This window comes from Erpetoichthys calabaricus, chromosome 11, assembly GCF_900747795.2.
Source record: "Erpetoichthys calabaricus chromosome 11, fErpCal1.3, whole genome shotgun sequence".
In the NCBI taxonomy this organism is placed as follows: Eukaryota; Metazoa; Chordata; class Cladistia; order Polypteriformes; family Polypteridae; genus Erpetoichthys; species Erpetoichthys calabaricus.
The window spans coordinates 47,926,472-47,948,777 of record NC_041404.2 but is presented as its reverse complement, the minus strand read 5'-3'; the positions used below and the strand labels follow the sequence as shown (position 1 = coordinate 47,948,777).

Genomic DNA, 22,306 nt, shown 5'->3' with positions numbered 1-22,306 from the left:
GAGAAAAAAATGCCCAGGACATCTCGGCTACAGTTTGACAGGAGGCACATGAAAGACTCTGAAGTTAGCTGGAAGAAGGTTACATGATGTGATGAAATGAAAATAGAGTTTTTTAGGACTAAACATTATCAGAAACATACCGTTCTCACCATGAAGCAAGGTGGTGGCAACATCAGGCTGTAAGGATGCTTCTCTGCAGTGGGCCATGGAAGGCTTGAGAGAGTAAATGGATAAATGAATGCTGCAAAAAACACACAGAAATCCTAGAAGAAAGGCTGAATGTGTCTGCAAGAAATCTGTACCTTGAGAGATGATTTGTTTTCCAGCAAGACAATGAGCCCAAGCATCAAGCTAAATCTGCACAGGAATGGCTACAAAACAACAATGTGAATTTCCAGGAGTGGCCAAGTTAGAGTCCAGATTTCAATCCAGTTGATTTGTGGCTGGATTAGACAAAGGCTGTTGACTCACAACCACCATGACACCTGACAGAGCTTAAGCAGTTTTGTAAAGGAGAATGGAGAGAAATGGAAGAGCTGTTAGAGAGAGAGAGACCTGTGCACACAGACTCAAGGCAGTCATGGCTGCCATCGACAAAATACTTACTTCTGTGATCAGTTATTTTCTGTATTTTATTTGTAACTAATTTTGATCACTTTGCAGAGATCTGTTTTCATTTTGACATGAGTCTTTTTCTGTTGCTCAAGCTCAACAAAGCTAAAAAACCCACTGTAATTCAATGTTATTTAACAATAAACTATGAAAACTTCCAAAAGTGTTGAGTACTTTTTCTAGACACTATATACTCAGCAGCTGTGGCAGGCAGACATAGCCAAGGCATTTAGTTGTTGTTTGACCAAATAATAACCACAAGTGTGATCAAAGAGATTTTGACTGTTGGTTGATTATTGTTGCCAGTTACAGTGCATTCAGAAAGTATTCACAGCGCCCAATACTGTTCTGAGAAGCTGTTATTTGTGTGTCTTACTTTCAGTCCCATTCTGAGAAAACTGTTGTAGCTGAAGTGTGTGGTAATCCCAAGATGACAGCCATACAGTGCATCCGGAAAGTATTCTTCAGCGCATCACTTATTTCACATTTTGTTATGTTACAGCCTTTTTCCAAAATGGATTAAATTCATTTTTTTCCTTAGAATTCTGCACACAACACCCCATAATGACAACATGAAAAAAGTTTACTTGAGGTTTTTGCAAATTTATTAAAAATAAAAAACTGAGTCTGTATTGGGCACAAGGGCATCTCTAAATACACAACATATTAAACTTGAAGTGGATGACCCAGCACAATGGTCCCACTTCAAATACTGAGTCTGCTGTGGGCCCGTGACCACCAAAATTAGGTAACTGAAAAGGGCAAAAATCTTGATTTTTGTTGCACACTTTCTGGTAAATATACAGGTCTAAAATGGGTGCACAGTATTGCCAAACCCTTTAGGGGTTCTTTCTTTAAACGTCTCCAAGAAACATTTTAACATTCAAAATACCCTTTTAAGTGAGTTTCATGTTGTGAAATTTCATGTGAAATTCAAGTTTAGCATTAATTTTGTGGAAATGAAGGCAAAAGGAAGTTTGCTGTTTCACTCACCACTACCTCTTATTTTCTGATGTTACATTATACATAACCTATGGAGTGAGATGTGGGCCATTGGATAAAGAGAGAGGTAATCTGCTCTGATTTATTCAAACATGCCGTGCTGTGAACTCGTCTCAATAACTCTGAAATGGACTGAGGACACAACACTTTTTTTTTTTTTACCATTTTTTACAAAAGCTAATGCTATTGTGCACTTCATCACTAAGCGTGACAGAGCAAAGCCATGATAAAACATAATGAAACACAATTTTTTTAGATAGATAGATAGATAGATACTTTATTAATCCCAATGGGAAATTTTAGAGCATGCTAAGTCATTCCTTTGTAGCAGTCCTTCTCAGTTCCCGGATCAGACCAGAGTTACCACTGAGCCGTGCGCTGCGACTCCTCTCAATGATATCCAGGGTGTCCTGCAAGATGAAACACCTCATCCTGGGAACACCGGCAACACCAACACAATTCATCTGAATCTGTTCCTCCAAAAGTCGCAGTCAGGGCTGGTTATGGAACGGTCCTTATGGATGACACTGCAGTTGTGACCTGCTGGGCTAGGAACCTGCCTAGTCCTTAAACGAAAAAAGTAATCTAACAGTTGGGAAACACAGCTGTTATAAATGGAAACCATGTTTTCAGGAGAGGGAAGACTATGCATTTCAGAAAGAGATGAAGACAGAAGGGAAGCAGCAAACAAATCAGAATTAACAGACCTAATGTTGCGATAGGAGACAGACTTTTTCTTGACAGATGTAGTGGTAATAATGCTAAAGTTATATTCAATAATCTTATGAACAGAAATAAAATGAGAGTGAACCTGAGACAGAGACATTATTCAAGCCATTTGAACAAAGCAAATCAAGAATATGACCCTGAGTATGAGTGGGGAAATCCACATGCCGTGTCAAGTCAAAACAATCCAAAGTTGAGATAAATTCAGCTGTAAGAGAGCAGTTGATATCAACATGAATATTAAAATCACCAAGTAAAATTACAGTAATCCCTCGCTATATCGCACTTCGCTTTTCGCGGCTTCACTCTATCGCGGATTTTATATGTAAGCATATTTAAATATATATCGCAGATTTTTTGCTGGTTCGCGGATTTCTGCGGACAATGGGTCTTTTAATTTCTGGTACATGCTTCCTCAGTTGGTTTGCCCAGTTGATTTCATACAAGGGACGCTATTGGCAGATGGCTGAGAAGCTACCCAGCTTACTTTTCTCTCTCTCTCTCTTGCGCTGACTTTCTCTGATCCTGACGTAGGGGGTATGAGCAGGGGGGCTGTTCGCACACCTAGACGATACGGACGCTCGTCTAAAAATGCTGAAAGATTATCTTCACGTTGCTACCTTCTGTGCAGCTGCTTCCTGAAACGACATGCTGCACGGTGCTTCGCATACTTAAAAGCTCGAAGGGCACGTATTGATTTTTGCTTGTTTGTTTTTCTCTGTCTCTCTCTCTCTCTCTGCTCCTGACGGAGGGGGTGTGAGCTGCCGCCTTCAACAGCTTTGTGCCGCGGTGCTTCGCATACTTAAAAGCCAAACAGCCCTATTGATTTGTTTGCTTTTCTCTCTCTTTCTGACATTCTGTGCTCCTGACAAGCACTCCTTTGAAGAGGAAGATATGTTTGCATTCTTTTAATTGTGAGACGGAACTGTCATCTCTGTCTTGTCATGGAGCACAGTTTAAACTTTTGAAAAAGAGACAAATGTTTGTTTGCAGTGTTTGAATAACGTTCCTGTCTCTCTACAACCTCCTGTGTTTCTGCGCAAATCTGTGACCCAAGCATGACAATATAAAAATAACCATATAAACATATGGTTTCTACTTCGCGGATTTTCTTATTTCGCGGGTGGGTCTGGAACGCAACCCCCGCGATGGAGGAGGGATTACTGTACAGCAGGGCAAAGAGATGAGATTACAGTGAGAAGTTCATTAAACTCAGACAGAAAGTTCACCACAGATTTGGGAGGGCAATAAACTAACAACAGCAGTACAGGAGGGGAGGAAACCATTTTAACAGCAATATATTCAAAACATGTGACTTTAAAAAAGGAGAGTTCCTTCATTGTCAAGGTAGATCTATAAACCACAGCCAGGCCACCCCTTTTCCTGTTAACCTGGGTTTAGATAAAGAAAACAGACTTTGGTTGGGATGAACACCTTCAGTGAAATTGGGCCTACAAGACTGAATGTGAGAACAACAGTTTTTAAACAGTTCTCTGCTAGTCCAGTGCTCAGGGCCTCAGTGGCCAAAATATTTGAAGTTCACCTCTGATTGCAATTTATAATTTCCACTCATCTATCCATTCATCCAATGTCAAAGCCACTGAATACTGAACACTGAACACTGAATAGTTTAAGGATGTGGAACCTGAAGCCTCTCACAGCAGTACTCGGTGCAAGGCAGGAACCGATCCTGCACGAGGCAGCAGTCCATGAAGGGCACACTAATGCACACGTGTAGACCTGGTCAGTTTAGAGGCTCCAGTTACCTTAGAACACCATCTTTACCTTTCATGTGGGAAGAAACAAGAGAGGACACAGACATGGGAGAACATACAATCTCCACACCATGGCCAGGCCAGGATTCTGGAGCTGTGAGGGAGTCAACATTTCGCCCTTCTTTACAATTTAATAGTTGAACTGTAAAGGTGTAACTGTAGTAACTTTCTAAGTGTTCTTAATGTAAGGATGGAGAAGTTTTCCTGGTGGTTAAATGATTACAAGATCCCTTTGTGTGTTATTTCCAGAACGGACCTTCAGAAGACATGCCTCTACTCTCCTGGCTGCTCCTTCTTCTGTCCCATCAAATTCTCTGGACCAAAATCAAGTCGGTAAGCAGCTCTTGCTCTCAGATGTTTCCGATGTTCCTTCTGTCCCCTGTTGGTCTTAATAAGTAGCAGAGCACTTTTCCTGGTGTGGCTTTGGTCACGCAGAATAGTCACTGACACTCATTTCTGTCTCCTTGCAGTCCCCCTGGATATATGAAAGCTCCTATGATGACGATTATAAGTGGTGCCAGCTAGAAAGACAGAAGGAAGTCAAAGAGAGCTTCCTGACCTATGACCTTAACAATAATACTGCCTTCAAATGTGCCTGGAACAAAGCAGAGGAATATTGGAAAGGCAAGGTGTTCCCTTCTGGTCTGGACAAGGAGGTAGTTCTGGCTGTCACAGCCTATACAAGTAATTCATGCTACGCTAAGTTTAATGAGGCTGTGGAAGCAGGAGTGAAAAAAGTGATGAGCAGCCACTACAGGTCCATGCATTTTCTGCTCACCATGGCCATAAAAAACTTAAATGTTAATGCATGTGTTACATCTTATAGAGGAGTAAAGGTAACAATAAGGCCAAAGGTAGGAGAGGCCTTTCGCTTTGGAAGATTTGCATCATCTTCTAGAGATCGTGCTGCCGCTGAGGGGTTTAAAACAGCAACACTATTCATCATCAAGACATGTCATGGGATAGACATTGCCAAATATTCTCTTTTCCCAGATGAAGAGGAAGTGCTGATTCCCCCCTATGAAGAGTTTCAGGTGACTGCAGTCAATAACAATGAAGTCACGCTCCTCTCCCAGAAGACCACTGTCTACTACAGATGTGTTCCTCTGAGCGGTAAGTTGAGGGGATGTTTCCTACTCCCGTGTGTTGCTGGGCTTGACATTTATGGTCAGATGTTGGGGACCACAGACTATGTTACCTGGTGGATGTGTTTAGCGTATCATTAGTGATGAGCTGGTCTTGCACAACCAGACGTGAATCTTGAAAATAGAGAATACACATCTTGGGACAACTTGCTTGGTAGTGGACAGCAGTGAAGTCCTCCACTGAAGAGGCTACATCCACACATGTTCTTTTCTAAAGATCTGTCCCTCCATTTCCTCCAGTGCCGTCACTCTAAACATTTGGGGGTACAACCAAAAACTCAAACAAAGCAACCTGAATTTTTATTTGGTCGGTGCTTTCACCCAAAGCGACTTACAACGTTTGAGATACAACTGGTTAGATTTCTTCATGTCTTTTTTTTCCCAGTTAGAGCACAGGTGGGTGAAGTGACATGCTCAGGGTGTCAGTGGTGGCATTTGAACCCATAGCCTCAGGGCTTGAAGTCCAAAGCCTTAACAACCACATCACACTGCCTGCCTCATTCTGAAGGCAGATAGCAATTTCTGATAGTGAAATGAATTGAATTTGTTATTAGCGGTAAAAGATTTAAGAATAACATTCAATTCAGTATTGTGGTCTGAATATATTATGGTATGGTATGTTTGAAACATTCAATTCATAATTTTAATTTACGTCAGTTACTTGTTTAGACGTGCAGTCAGAACGTCTGCAGCTCTGCTAATTTTACTAATGTTCGACATGTTAGATGCGTTCAAGTGGACCGAATACAGAAATCTGCACCTCCTGTGGCCCTCCATTGTCACCTCACTTAGCGGGAGCTCCTTTGAACTGGCTGTGATGACACACCACTTTGCTCAAATGCACATTCTTTCTGAAGAGGATGCTGCTGCCAAGTCTTTGAGCCTCACATGTCGCCTGACTGCGTTGTTGTCACTGTGAGTGACAAACGCCATTTACAGCTGGCAGCGACCGACTGTTCTCTATGACTGCTAGCTCAGTGGTTTCTGGGAATGCCAAAGTGCAATCTGGTTTTACAGAAGGGTGTAAAAGGTTATTATTATTCTTAACACGTGTAAATATGTTCTTCACACACGGCACAAGTGTTTTTGCTCGACTTTTCAGCCTGAGACGTTTTATGCTGCTTTGCAGTAAGGAGAGTGTGGGTCCTCCTGAGTAGTGAGAAAAGCTCTATATAAATGTAAAGAATTATTATTATTATTATCCATCACAGCCACAGGCTTGCTACTCGTCTGATGACATCGACAAGAACACCGTTGCTCTCCTACATTGAGCTCAGCCTTTATGAGGCGTTGGATTGGCTTAGAAATAGATAGATAGATAGATAGATAGATATGAAAGGCACTATATAATAGATAGATAGATAGATATGAAAGGCACTATATAATAGATAGATAGATAGATGTGAAAGGCACTATATAATAGATATAGATAGATAGATGTGAAAGGCACTATATAATAGATAGATAGATAGATAGATATGAAAGGCACTATATAATAGATAGATAGATGTGAAAGGCACTATATAATAGATATAGATAGATAGATAGATAGATGTGAAAGGCACTATATAATAGATAGATAGATAGATGTGAAAGGCACTATATAATAGATAGATAGATAGATAGAGATATGAAAGGCACTATATAATAAATAGATAGATAGATAGATAGATAGATATGAAAGGCACTATATAATAAATAGATAGATAGATAGATAGATGTGAAAGGCACTATATAATAGATATAGATAGATAGATAGATATGAAAGGCACTATATAATAAATAGATAGATAGATAGATGTGAAAGGCACTATATAATAGATAGATAGATATGAAAGGCACTATATAATAAATAGATAGATAGATAGATAGATGTGAAAGGCACTATATAATAGATAGATAGATAGCTAGATGTGAAAGGCACTATATAATAGATAGATAGATAGATAGAGATATGAAAGGCCCTATATAATAAATAGATAGATAGATAGATACTTTATTAATCCCAAAGACAAATTCACAAGAAATGTCACATTGAGTGACACATTACAATACACTAAACACATTTACAAAACAATAGAAATCACATACAAGAAAATGAATAATACTCATTGAAAAGATGTGTTTTTAACAGGAGTTTTTAAATGGATAATAGATTTTTCCTCACTAAGGCTGAGAGGAAGAGCATTCCAAATTTTAGGGGCCATCACACTGAAAGCGCTGCCCTCCAAAGTTACTAACCTGTGTTTAGGTACAGTGCGTAACTTAGTGTCCTATGATCTTAATGCACGGGCAGGAGTGTAAGGGAGCAGCAGTTCAGACAGATAATGAGGGGCTAAACCAGGAAGGGCTTTAAAGGTCAGTCAGTGAGAAGAATAATTTTAAATTTGATTCATGAAGAAACTGGTAACCAATGCAAATCATAGAGGACAGGAGTGATGTGAGCAGATTTTTTAGTGTGTGTAAGTAGACGAGCAGCAGAATTCTGAACATACTGTAATCTATTGATATATTTAGTCGGAAGGCCATAAATCAATGCATTACAATAGTCCAGACGGGTAGTGATGATGAACGCGTGAATGAGTGTTTTAGTATCTTTCACACTGAGGAAAGAATGCAGATGAGCAATATTACAGAGATGAAAAGGGGCTGTCTGTACTATTGAGGTAATGTGTGATTGAAAAGTAAGAAGCTGATCTAAGATGACACCCAAATTACGGACTGATGCTGAGGGTTCAACCAGGATCCCATCGATGTCAATTTTTAGCCCACGAAGGGTAGAGAGGACAGATTCGGTACCAACTAGTAAGATTTCTGTTTTATCAGGATTGATCTGTAAAAAATTATCTGTCATCCAATGATTGATTTCCCGAATGCAGTCAGTCAGTGCAACAGGTGAAGATGTTGCAGATGTATCAACACTTACATAAAGTTGTGTGTCATCGGCATAGCAGTGGAAGCTCAGACCATACCGACGAATAATCTCACCTAATGGGAGCCTCTAGATGTTAAAGAGGATTGGACCGAGGACTGACCCTTGAGGGATACCTTGTGTGAGTGAAGTAGTGCAGATTTGCATTCCCTAATGAAGACGTAATACTGGCGATCACTGAGGTATGATGTGAACCAAGAAAGAGAGCAGCACCAGAGATACCAATAGCTGAAAGTCGGGACAGTAAAATGTTATGGTTAACTGTATCAAATGCTATGCTTAAGTCAAGAAGAACTAGAATAGCGGCCATGCCAGAATCTGCGGTTATAAGTAAGTCATTAGCTACCTTAAGTACAGTGGAACCTCGGGTCACGACCGTAAGCAATTTCCCCCCAATAGGATTGTATGTAAATACAATTAATCTGTTCCGGACCGTACAAGCTGAATGTAAATTTTTTTTTTTTAAACATTTTTAAGCACAAAAATAGTTAATAATACCATAGAATGCACAGCATAATAGTAAACTAAATGTAAAAACATTGAATAACACTGAGAAAATCTTGAACAACAGAGAAAACTAACATTGCAAGAGTTCACGCTACAGCGCTACGAACCGCTCGTTGTAAACACTTTTTTTTTAATGAGTTTTAAGCACAGGGAAAAAAAGGAACATTTGAACAAATCCGTAATTTATACAAAAACTAACCTTGCATGAGTCGAGTTCCGGCCTGAAGGAAGTTATCAGGAAGCTGGGTGGAGAGGAGATTACTGTTTTGAGGTAAAGTCCCTCTGCGCGATGCACGTCTAACTAAGAACAATGTATTGTACAGGGAGAGACTGAACACGTGCGCAAATCACCGGCACGTACGAACCGGAAGGGAAACTGGCTTGTTCGTCACCCGAGTGTGTGGTTGTGAACAGATGCAAAAGTCTGGTGAACTTTTTGGTTATAACCCAATTTGTACTTGTTCAGAGACGTTTGTGACCCGAGGTTCCACTGTAAAGCAGTTTTAGTGCTATGTAGGGCTCTCAGTCCAGATTGTAAAGGCTCAAGCAAGTTATGCAAATTTAAATAATCATTGAGTTGAGCAGCAACAACCTTTTCTAAGATCTTAGCCATAAATGGAAGATTAGAAATTGGGCGAAAGATTTTTAGTTGTAAGCTCCAGGTTTTTTTAAAACAGGGGTTACAGCAGCAGGCTTTTGATGAGAACAGGCCAATAGGTCCACAAAAGGCTTGCCAATCCTATCCTCATAATTCCTCCAAAACAACATCAAGTTGAGCTTTGAAGGTCCCTAAGGTCCGTCTCTCCACCACACGACTTGGTTGCTTACTCCAAGCGTCCATAGTTGTCTGAGTGGAGAAAAACTTCCTGATGTTTGTGCGAGATTTACCTTTACCGAGTTACATTTGTATCTCCGTGTCCTTGCTGAGCTCATTTTAAAGTCACTTCAGTCATGTCATCTCTTGATCTTCTTTTCCTTAAACTGTAAAGGCTCAGCTTTTTTCATCTTTCCTCATAACTCATCCCCTGTAGTCCTGGAATCAGCCTATTCGCTCCTCTCTGGACTTTTTCTAGTGCTGTTATGTCCTTTTTGTAGACCAAAACTGCACTCAGTACTCCAAATGAGGCCTCACCAGTGCGTTAAAAAGCTTGAGCAGAACCTCCTTGGATTTGTACTCCACACATCAAGGTGCTATATAACCTGACATTCTGTTAACCTTCTTAATGTCCTGAGTTAATAGTGTTGAGTCCTCTGTGACCCCTAAATCCTTCTCATAAGGTGTACTCTTGATTTTCAGACCTCCCATTGTGTATTCAAACCCCAAATTTCTTCTTCCAACATGTAATACTTTATATTTCCTTAACAAATTTCATCTATCACAAATCTGCCCAAGCCTGTATGCTGTCCAAGTCCCTCTGTGATGCTTTAATGGATTATTTGCCAATACATCTAGTTTGGTATCATGTGCAAAGTTAAGTAATTTATTAATTGTATTCTTTTTTAAATCATTTATATATATTAACTATTTCTGGGCAGATGTTCACTTTTGTCAAAGGGTAGAGTTGACGGTGGTAATCATCATCTGTAAACGGTGACAAAACCCGCCGTTATGCTTTAGTTGGACTCTCTTTGCTAGAAGGAGAGTTAGCTTCATTGGTCTGAGGGAGATTTCCTTTGCTCGCGTGAGTGGTGAGGAGCAAACAACAGCAAAAATGGCATCAACATCTGGCGAAAGATTGAAGGAGATGCGTAAAACATATTTTGTTGCACAATCTTTAGAGTTTGACAACAAGTGATTCCTGGAGCTCTCCACGAGACTTCTGCGCCTGTCCACAGGTCGTTTGGCTCACTCATCCTGAGCAAACTACTCCAGCTGTGTCAGGTTTGAAGGGGGTCTTCTCCAGGCTGTATCTTTCACTTCTTTCCATAGATGCTTGATAGGATTTAAATCAGGGCCCACAGAAGGCCACTTCTGAATTGTCCACTGTTATATTCTTAGTCGTTCTTGGCTGCTTTTAGCTGTGTGTTTTGGCTCCTTATCCTGTTGGACCTGCAACTGACTCAGAGCTTTCTGACCTTGGGCAGTACGTTTCACTCCTGGATGTCTCAATAGTCTTGAGATTTCATTATTCCTTGCACAGACTCAAGACACCCCATGGCAGACACAGCAAAGCAGCCCCAAAACATAAGATAGTCTCCTCCATGTTTCACCGTAGCTATAGTGTTCTTCATTTTTTCACCTGTGGACACAGAGTTTATGTGATCTGCCAGAAAGCTCCAGTTTTGTTCCATCTGTCCAAAGGATGTTCTCCCAGAAGCATTGTGGTTTCTTTAGCAAATTCATGTCTGGCTTCTTGTTTTTTTCTTTCAACACTGAAGTCCTTCTGGGTGGTCTTCCATTGAGGCCACTCTCACTCAAAAAGAGATGGATGGTGTGATTAGACAATGATGGGCCTTGACCTTGGAGTTCAGCTTAGATCTCTTTGCAAGTTGTCCTTGCTTTTTGTCTTCCATTCTCGCTATCCTTCTGTCCATTCTGGGGTCGATTTTCCTCTTGCAGCTACGTCCAGGGAGGTTGGCTACACTCCCATGGGAATTAAACATCTCAATAATATTTGCAACTGTTGTCACAGGAATATCAAACTGCTTGGAGATGGTCTTCTAGCCTTTGCTTTAACATGCTTGTCTGTCATAGACAGCTGCCTTCTTTGCTCTCTCTGGTTCACGTTCACTGTGTTGACACACCATGATACCAAACAGCAGAGTGATGAGTTTTCTCCATTTAAATCAGCTGAATGACGGATTACATGATTGGAAACGTGTGTGATACAAATTCAAGAAAACAGCGAGTTTGAACAATCACTCAAATCCAATGATTTAGGATATTTTCTAGGGCTACCAACAAACGTGTCCAGGCCATTTTAGAAGATCTTTGTAGAATAAGCAACACTTGATCTCTTTTCATACTCGCTTTGCTTTACCCGGTGAAATATCAAAGGCACGCAGGTACACAGCGGACAATCGCTTTTCATTTCATCATTTCTTAAGGGGCAGACAGCACTTTTCGAATGAGCTGGAAGAGCACCATCACATATGTCCACATCTGTACAGACAGTATGGCAGACTACATTTGTGTGCCTTTCTAAATAATGCCCAGTCACTTCATTTTGCTACAGATGGACTCCAATCAAGCTCTCATCACATCTCAATGAGAATTAAAGGAGACGGGAGGCGCCTGAGCATAATGTGTAATGCCATAGCAAAGGTTCTGAAAACTTCTATAAATGAGAGATTTCAGTTTTTGATGTGTAAACATTTGCAGACCTTTATGAGCAGATGTCACTTTGTCATTGTGGGTCACTGAGTGTAGTTTGATGGGCAAAAAGGGCCAATGTGTCCATTTAAGATGAAATCTACAACACTACAAAGTGTGCAGAGAGTGTGTGGTCTGAATACTTTCTTTGTGAGCCCATTGTATGTCTGGCCCTGTGAGACTGGTGATGAGCCAACGACTCCAGAGAAATTGAATTTGGTGCAGAACTTGGAGTTTTGGTTTGCAAAAAAAAGTCTCAAAATTGTTTTCCCACCTTCTGTTATGCTGTGGTTTATTAATAAATAAAGTGGATGGTCTAATTGTGCGTTTGTCTTTCTTGCAGGTTCACCCAGGATTGGCATCACCTCACTGGAAGTTGGCCTGTGCTCTTCTTTCATTGTAGCTCTTCAGATATTCTTCAATACTTCTATATTGTAATGAAATTTACTCAAGTGTTCTGAAACACACAAAGGCCCAAAAATACTCAAAATGTCCAGTAGAGAGGGTAAAACCTTCTAAACCTGGTTGATCACCAAAAAACAGCAACAAAGAATCTTTACACACACAAAACAGTTTACAAAATACTAGTTAATATCAAAGATACCAAAGAGCACAAAAGACAAAAGGAGCTGTTTGCAAAGGCAAAGGAATTCCGAAGCAAACAATGTTCCAAAATATGAATCCAAAAAATAGACAAGAAACAAAGGACAGAGGTCAAAAACTCAATAAATCACAATAACAGTAATTATAATAATAATAATTCATTACATTACTACAGAAACTAACCACTATCACGAGAACACCCACAATGAACCGCAAAGGACTCTGTGTTTTCCTCAGCCTTTCTAGGACTGAGGGAAGTCCTTTGATGGTGATGGTCAGATGGCTCTGCCATATTAGCGTGTATACTGTACATATAGGTTAAAGGTGCATTTAAGTTTATATGTTTGTACCTGTAAGAGCCAATCTTAGAAAGTGAATGCTTTAAGTTAATCTCATATTAGTGTTTGCTTAATTTGAATACAATATAATTTTCTTTCATAGCCATAGACAATGGTATAGCCTTTAACTCCCTGTAAGTTCTTGCTATATCTGAGACACAGTGTGTTAATTAAGTCAGTTTTAGTTATTGTTCACAACAGGTCCCAGTGCTAGCAGGGACTGTAAGATCCATTTACAGCATGAAAATGGGATAAGCACACAGTTTATCTGACTGTTCAGAAATGAGTTCAACTATGTAAGCAAACTTCAAGAAATGAAACAAGAATTTTACACTTTAAACAACTTTTCTTAAACAAGAACTTTTCTTTTCTTTGCTACATCAGTTTTTCTCATATTTTGTATTTTACTTTGAATTTTTACTAAAGTTTTTAAAGCGAGGATATCTTGTCTGTGGAATCATTTCAACGTGTCAACCTTTGCCTGAATCCCATTTTGCATATTAGAGCTGCTGAACTTTGGTAATTTTGGGAAAACGCAACTACAGTGCCTCTTTATGAATAATAATAATAATAATAATAAAGTCACAGAAGAGTATATAAAACCAGTTTTAAACTATGTAAGAATGAATTGTTAAGGATCTGTACTTTTATTTAAAGAAGTCAAGAGGCACCTGCAGCTGTCTGCAGCTTAGCCCTTATCAGTGAAGCTGTGTCCTGCCGCCTGACTGGCATGGCTGTCTGTTATGTTGGCCTTAAGAGATGCCAGTGCAACAAGTAAACTTTAATTGAATTGTTAATTAAGCAGTCCAGTTTTCACAGGTGGGTTCTACTGAGTTCAGATTAGTGGTGAGAACTAATTAACCAAAGGCCCTCAATCTTTAACAGCTCAAGATTAGGGAGCAATAATTAGGTAACGCTCACCTCCAGGTGGCAAATCTGTCCTTTGAGCCAAGGAATTTTAATGAAGAAACAAGACAGTGAGGGGTCAATTGTCATGAGAAAGTTTATGATGACAGAATATTGTTAGGAGAAAGTCTACAAAACCTGGTGATTGTTATGAGAAAAGGTGCTGAACAAGGTCATAATTATTAGAAACTCCATAAAGCAGATGATCGGAAATTGTGTGGAGAGGGGATATTTTGTGACAAAAATTGTAATAAATCTGAAGCTCATGGAATGTTTGGGGCTCAACTCATCTGAACTGGGACTGTGTGTGCATCACATACTGTAATAAAGCTCGATTCTGCTGCCTGTCTTGAGACTCGGAGTGACTCCGAGTGTCTAATTTGGGGCTGAGGGTGCCTGAACTGCCTAATCTGTTTCAACACTACATATAAAGAATAAAAGGCAGAAAAAAAAGGTTTCTTCTTTGACTGCAATCTTCACTTTCTCATGTGCCATACTTAAACATTGTCTTGCCTTTGGCTTCACTTCAGCATGCTCACAATGTTCAGCACCGTTTGAAACTGTTTGGCCTTCATGCCTTACCACCTGAAAAGCTGATCATAGACTGAACTGGTCTGTAGTCAGAATGACAAGAAGTAGAGTATTCCATTTACAGAGTAGCTTGTAGGGGTTATAACAGTACTATTTACTAATATATAGACACATATTTTAACATAACCAGGAGCGGACTGGGCCCCAAACCCGGCCTGGGTATCCTTCAACGAGTGAGGTGACGAGGTCCACCCACTCGGCCCATTATTCATTGTAATTTTCTTAAACTTTGTGATGAGTACATGGCTCACTACTTGCTATGAGCCTATGATATGAACTCTATCTAAACTGTTGTACACGGTTGTTTAGACACAACTTAAAATTTGACGACATGCTTGGAAATAAAATTTAATGAAAAATAAAAATGTAGTAACACGGCTTACATGTTATTTGAGTGCATGTCAGATGTCAATGTCATGTCCAAGTGCCAGTACCCTAGTAGGCTAGTAGCTTACGCAGTTCGCTGCTTTTAGCAGCCACATCATCAACAATACCGTTACTGTCAATTTGGTTAGGATACTTTTCTCCACCGACATCAACATGAACGCCTCAAGATGTTCTTGTGTCATTGTGCTTCTCAGGCGGCTTCAACACATAGAATGATCTTTCACACTGCACTTGCGACACAGGGAGCGTTAGCCCAATGCTCTTGTAAGCAATCAGTTAAGAGGTTCAACCAGAGTAGCACTTTCTAGCATCAGAGACCAATAAAATGCATAATACATAATCTAAACTAATTATTAGTACCGAAGAATTTAAATACTACATATGAGATAAAATAAATTGCAATAATGTATATGCTAACTGAAATGTAGCGGTATCGAAACAGAAATCGGCAAACAGCTGTAACGTTGTGTACTGACCACTAAAAGAACTTGATGACATAATACGGTATATTATATAGGACTATACAGTGACAGCAGTCTGTCGCTGAAGCTGCTCTTCTGTCTGGAGATGATCCTGTTCAGTGGATGCAGTGGATTCTCCATAATTGACAGGAGTCTGCTCAGCGCCCGTTGCTCTGCCACAGATGTCAGACTGTCCAGCTCCATGCCTACAATAGAGCCTGCCTTCCTCACCAGTTTGTCCAGGCGTGAGGCGTCCTTCTTCTTTATGCTGCCTCCCCAGCACACCATGTATCAGTATGCTGCTGCTGGAGTATGTGAATTTCCCCTTGGGATTATCTATCTATCTATCTATCTATCTATCTATCTATCTATCTATCTATCTATCTATCTATCTATCTATCTATCTATCTATCTATCTATCTATCTATCTATCTATCTATCTATAAATTGCAGTACCGGACAGATAATGTTTAGTAGTTTAGAAAATAAATTTTAATGTCAACCAGTAACCAGTACATAAAATTTATTTTATGAAACAGCCGGCCATTGCGCTGCACCCCAGAGTCAAACGTGAGAGGCTACAGAGGCCCCACAGGTCCACAAAGATAGTACAAAAGGCGCAGGCGTCACCGCCATATTGTGAGTGGCACTACTGCGGAGTGAAGTTAGGAATAATGTGCTGCTTGGGATTGTATAAACCGCTGAATGCTTTACACCAAATTCAAACACAATACAGCTCAACAATACAAACACAAGCCCACCTGGATAAGATCAATGAACGCAGGCGCCTACAACACGCGTCTGAAACTGCGGAAGCAAAGCAGGCACGGGTTCAAAACGAAAGACCTCGACTGACGGATATACAAACACGAGCCCGCCTGGATAAAATCAATGAATGCAGGCGCCTACAACGCGTGTCTGAAATGCCGCGGGCAAAGCGGGCACGGCTCCAAAACGAACGAGCTCGACTAATGTATTTCAGGATACCCAACGCCGGGGGTAGGCGAGCGAAGCGAGCAGGGGGCGGAGCCCCCTTGTTAAATAAATGAAATGTAATAATGCTTTGTTAACATCACCAGAACAATGAACAATGCTCCAGCGTTTAAAACAGTTAATGCACCTGAATGAGGACATTTTCTTACTTGCTGAAATTTCAAACATCTCATACACTGCAGAATCCCTGGGGAATTTTCACATTTTTAGAGAGAAACATTCTGTGTGACTTTTTCAAACTGTCCTTGAGAGACGATATTTCAACTTATATATTTAATTTATGTGTTTCATCCTAGCAGGGTCCTAGGGGAACCCCATTTTCCCTTTATTACCTAAACACAGTGCACCAAATCCCACCTCTAATCCACATATATTCTCTCTGGCCAGGCTGGTCACTGTGACTGCTACTGTAGTTAAATATACCCCCCTTTCTATAAACACAAGAAAACAGATACACATTTTATTCATATATAAATGATGCCAAGATATCCAGTTGTGCCCAATGAATACGGTATAAGCAGAGTAAAATCGAGTGTGACCATAACATCAATAGAACCTGGATAATAAGCAGTTCATCTACCTTAGGCTGCCAGGTGGCTCTCCCTCTTAGCATGTTGGTTAGTCTCTGGTCCAATGTGATCCAGCATGGCAGCACGGCCTTCTGCATGAATGAATGAATGGAGCGCCATGCAAGGATCATATCCAGTCCTTGACACACTTCTTGGATGAGTGGGGGGTTTGGAGGTCTGTGCATGTCCTTTCATCTCAGCTCACAGCCACCATTCCATTCTTGGTCTTTCATCCTACAGGCTGTCTTCCTAGAAGGGGAAGGGGCACTCATGCTTCTGGGGGGTCCAGTACAATGTACCCCCCAGGAGCCAAACTTAACAGAAGTTCTTCTCTGATCTAGAAGGGTCATGAAAGTGCCCAAGCAACAATTGGCTTATTTAGCTTTCCTGCCAGGGTAAACATTTTAAAATAAAATATTGTTAAAAAAACAAAATTATCAACCTATATGCTAGACCAGGGGTGTCCAATACGTCGATCGCGATCGACCGGTAGATCGGAAAGGTAGTGCAGGTAGATCGCGTTCCATTCAAAATTTTTTTTTAAACGTTAGTCTATCATATACCCTCCCTATGGCATTTGCCACTTGATTGGCATACATCAGGGTGGCCAGTCTGAGATCTCTTTTCTTCTAACACACTGGTCATCCTGCACGTACGATCAAACGCGCGAGCTACTGCAAAACTCCAGCTATCTAAGTGATCTAGTTAGCCTTCCAATTTATATCGACTAAAGAAGGGATTTAAAAAAAATTGTTGGTTATGGGCTAGATGTGGAATTGGAAGGGGATTTTTTTTTCTCACAATTTCACAATCGAAGTGCGTTTGTCTGGTCTGTCAGTCTATCATTGCTATACCAAAGAAGGAAAATGTGGAAAGGCACTTTTGAACTGTTCATAAAAACTACGAAACTGACTTCCTTCCGAAAAGCGATCTGAGACAGAGAAAGGAGAGGAAACTAAAATCGCAGTTAATCATACGGCCGTCATTTTTCACTCGGCTGAATTCAAAAGCAAAGGGAGACACACTGAAGCATCGTTCCGGGTGAGTCACTCGATCATTAAGCATAAGAAGTCCTTCCAAGATGGAGAGATGATAAAAGAGGCCTCAAAGCTGCTGCGCCTTGATTTGGGGAACATCCAAAACCTCGTGTCAGAGTTGGAGATGCAATGGAAGGCGTGTGCACAACTTGACAGCATACGCTACACAGGGCAGACTGAAAATTGTCTGTCAGACTTTGACAGACAGTTTCAAGACTCAGCTTTACTTGAGCCAATCGCTACATTTAAGTGCTATCCATTTAGGGAAGATGTTGAGGGTGATTCACACGCATCAAAAATTGCAACATTGTTTCACCTAAGGCTCCTCTACAGTGGAGGATGAGATTTTGACACTACAGAATGACATTCAGCTGAAATCTGGGGCTCTTGGACAGTTTTGGAACTTACTCACAGAGGAAAAGCAACAAAACATGAGGAAATGTGCTACCTCCTTGACTGCATTATTCAGCTCTACTTATTTATGTGAGTCAGCCTTCTCCCACATGAAGATTATTAAATCCAAATACTGTAGTGACTATAAATGTACTGAATTGTTATTGTGCCATAAGGGTTATTCTGTTATGCAAGGTACGGCAACATATATTTTATGTATAAAGTATACTCAGTATATATATATATATATATATATATATATATATATATATATACACAATATATATACATATATATGCAGTATATATATATACACAGTATATATACAGTATATATATATATATATATATATATATAATTTCTAATGTAGGTAGATCATTTTGACCTGGTCATTTTGAAAGTAGCTCGCAAGCTGAAAAAGTGTGGGCACCCCTGTGCTAGACAGTAGTCTCTATAATATTTTACTCTTCCATAATTCCAAAAGTCCTGTCAGGACGCCAGAACGTTTAATCTCCAATACAAGTTGGTGAAGTGGTGGCAGAGTTAAGGACCTCACTGTCACCTCAGTGGACCTCAGCCACACTTCTACTGCTGCTGCTAAAGTAAAAAAAAAAAAATGGCAAAAAAAGCAAAAAGTCTCTTCACTTACATGATGAGATGAATGGAAGTGGTAAGGAGCTCCCCAAGCCAGCCAATATTCTTATGATTTGGACAAACACGCCTATGTCTTTTTTCCTGCACTGCATCAAATTTTTGTTTTAGGGTTATCTGACATTTTGGAAGACTGTGGAGAACACAGAGAGTCCCAAGTTGTTGCCTCTAACCCAGGGGTCTCCAACCTTTTTACCCTGAGAGCTACTTTTACAAAATGAAATGGCTGAGAGCTACTCCTGTTTTCTAACGTTTATTCTCATAACTTATTTCAACCCAAACAAACTGAATACACTTGATTTGCCTGAACATTTACAAAATGTTGGTGTCCACAACTCACATTTTCATTAAAACATCACAAACAAATATTTAGTTCACCTGCATGTTCATTTTGTATGTCTGTATGCATTTTCTAGTGTATCTCACACTATTGAATTAAAACATGAATGCTGTCAAAACAAAACAATGCAATTCCACATACACAGATATGACTTATTCCTTTGTCATTTTGTCACATGTCACTTTATTCACAGGTCCAGTTGCATGTGTGATGTGTTTTTTCGTGAGTCAGATGACTGGCACTGAGGTGGATGGTGGAGTGGAGCCACTGAGGTTCACTCTTATGGAGTCATTTCAATGTCCGTCTGTCAGTCGTGTTCTGATCTTTGATTTCATGACATTCACGTCAGACTCACAGAGGTATGGAGACCCAAACAAAGCAGATATTTTCAGAGCTGCTTGGTGAAGATTCTTATAGTTATCTGGCTCTACTAAGCTCCAGAAATGCTGAGAATGCTGTTGAGACTTTAACTGCACATTATTTTGAAGGTTTACTAATATATAATATATAAAGTCCAATGTGGGTGGCGCAGTGGGTAGCGCTGCTGCCTCGCAGTTGGGACACCTGGGGACCTGGGTTCGCTTCCCGGGTCCTCCCTGCGTGGAGTTTGCATGTTCTCCCCGTGTCTGCGTGGGTTTCCTCCGGGCGCTCCGGTTTCCTCCCATAGTCCAAAGACATGCTGGTTAGCTGGATTGGCGATTCTAAATTGGCCCTAGTGTGTGTTTGGTGTGTGGGTGTGTTTGTGTGTGTCCTGCGGTGGGTTGGCACCCTGCCTGGGATTGGTTCCTGCCTTGTGCCCTGTGTTGGCTGGGATTGGCTCCAGCAGACCCCTGTGCTCGGATTCAGTGGGTTGGAAAATGGGTGGATGGAAATTTTCAAATTTATGTAGGATTCATTAACCCTTTGGCGAGCTACTTGGAAAGGGGTTGTGAGCTACTGGTAGCTCACGAGCGTCGTGTTGGAGACCCCTGCTCTAGACAATTTAATATTTATTATCCTTATTATTTGCATTACTGTGGTGTCATTTTGTTTACCGTGGCTCCCATGATGCAATGCTTGGTTTTTAAGGGGCTTTAAAAGCTGCCACCACATACTCATTGGTATCCACAATGGTTGTTGGTTAATCTTCAGGGTATTTAACTGTTAACTATGATTTACTGTTAAAGAACGACAGCGAACCCTTTTTTTGACTACAACCGTTGCTAGCGTTTTGGTTTTGTTTACTGATTTTCTTGATCTCCTGATTTTGACTTCCATTTTCAGTCCAATTTGGATCACTTCATTTAAGTTTCTGGTCCATCTCCTGATACCTTTTTGCCAGCTTCTTGTTGTAGCAGGGAAATCAGGTGGGCTACATACAACACAGCAGACCTGCTAGGAAAAATTGTGCTTTGGTTTTCTTTATGTTACTGTTTTGGGTTAAAACTTAGCAAAGCAGACATTTCCCAAAGTCACTACATCCTTAGTAGAGTTGCAGAAGCCAATCCCAGCAAGCATACCCTGTAAAGCAGGAACAATCCCTGGACAAGGCCAGTTTAGCATTGCCAGTTCAAACACAATGGAATAAGAAAATGGCAATGAAATAATAACAATAACAATGTGAACTTTAATAATGAAAGGCAAGAAATCAAAAACAAATGAACTTGGTAGAGTGCCTTGACATTTAGTCTGTCTAATGGATTACAGTGGCATTAACAGCCTGCACCACTGGCAGTTGCTTTACAGAGCAAACACAATTACAACACGTCAGTGGGGAATAAACAACTCACAAACACGGCAGACAGAAGCAAATGCAAGCAGAGCAACACTGAAGAAGATGAAAAGAGACAGAAACAGAAATTATTAACAGAGGCAATACAATCAAAAGCAGCTACAGTGGGACACCTCACAGATTTAACCCACTGTGCTACCCCAGTTGAACAACTCTTGGACCCTTGTAGTTGCTAAAGCTAATGACTTTATGTGAGATTTCTGAGGACATCTCTACACTCCTGAAATATGTCAAACTGAAAAAAGAAAATGGATCCAATGAAGAAGGAGCCTGCACACTGAGCTCACTGTTCAGAGCAATCATTTGATGGAGCAACATTTAACAAGAGCAGCTTAGATGTTGGTTATTATGCTGTGTTCACATTTTGTCAGACAGGCGATAAATATGAGTTTCCGAGTCAGAAATTCCACACGAACACCCTGCTGTCTTTAATCAGATAATAATAAAAATCATAAAAATTAATTGCTGCCATCTGCTGGATGGAGGTTTCAATTTTATTCATCCAACTTCTATCTTAATAAAAGCATAAATGTCTGTGTGTGTCTGTAAGTTTGTCCAATTGTTATGTCTATGTCATACCAAATGATGGCGCATCTGCAGTAATAAAATGCATCACATTTTTCATTCCAACAGATGGCGCATCACAAACAATAACACTGCTTTTATGAATCCCATACCAAATATGTCATATAATGGATACACATGCATTTCATTTGTTGTTTAAAGCGCATCACAAATATTTGTAGTAATAAAATGGATTGCATTTATGCTTCCAGCAAAGGGTGCATCACAAACATTAACACTGATTTTATGAATCCCATACCAAATGGCATAAGACAAGAGACATATTCATTGCATTTGTCGTTCCAACAGATGGCGCCTCACAATGTCACATTTGTCATTCCAACAGATGGTGCATCATAAACATTAAACATAAACATTATCATAAACATTGCATTTATGCTTCCATCAAAGGGCGCATCACATATATTAACACTGATTTTATGAATCCCATACCAAATGGTATACGACAGAGACATAGTCACTGCATTTGTCATTTCAACAGATGGCACCTCACAAAATTTGTAGTAATTAAATGCATTGCATTTATCATTCCAACAGATGGTGCATCACAAACATAAACACTGATTTTATGAATCCCATACCAAATGGATATAACAAAGACATATGCATTGTATTTTCTATTCCAATAGTTGGTGCATCGCATACATTAACACTGCTTTTAGGAATCCC

The 22,306-nt window shown here is 40.2% G+C and overlaps 1 protein-coding gene across 1 annotated transcript; it reads left to right on the top strand.

The window, feature by feature from the left end:
- The first annotated feature begins 4,478 nt into the window (after positions 1-4,478).
- On the top strand, positions 4,479-12,811 carry LOC114661301 (T-cell ecto-ADP-ribosyltransferase 2-like). The gene is made up of 3 exons (XM_028814517.2): positions 4,479-4,496; positions 4,586-5,228; positions 12,356-12,811. Exons 1-3 carry the CDS (start codon positions 4,479-4,481, stop codon positions 12,448-12,450), a joined length of 756 nt encoding a protein of 251 aa, XP_028670350.1. The 3' UTR covers positions 12,451-12,811.
- Positions 12,812-22,306: the final 9,495 nt, after the last annotated feature.

Coding starts and splice junctions, on each gene's coding strand:
- LOC114661301 (XM_028814517.2), top strand. Junction 5,229..12,355: donor CAGATGTGTTCCTCTGAGCG/GTAAGTTGAGGG, acceptor TCTTTCTTGCAG/GTTCACCCAGGATTGGCATC.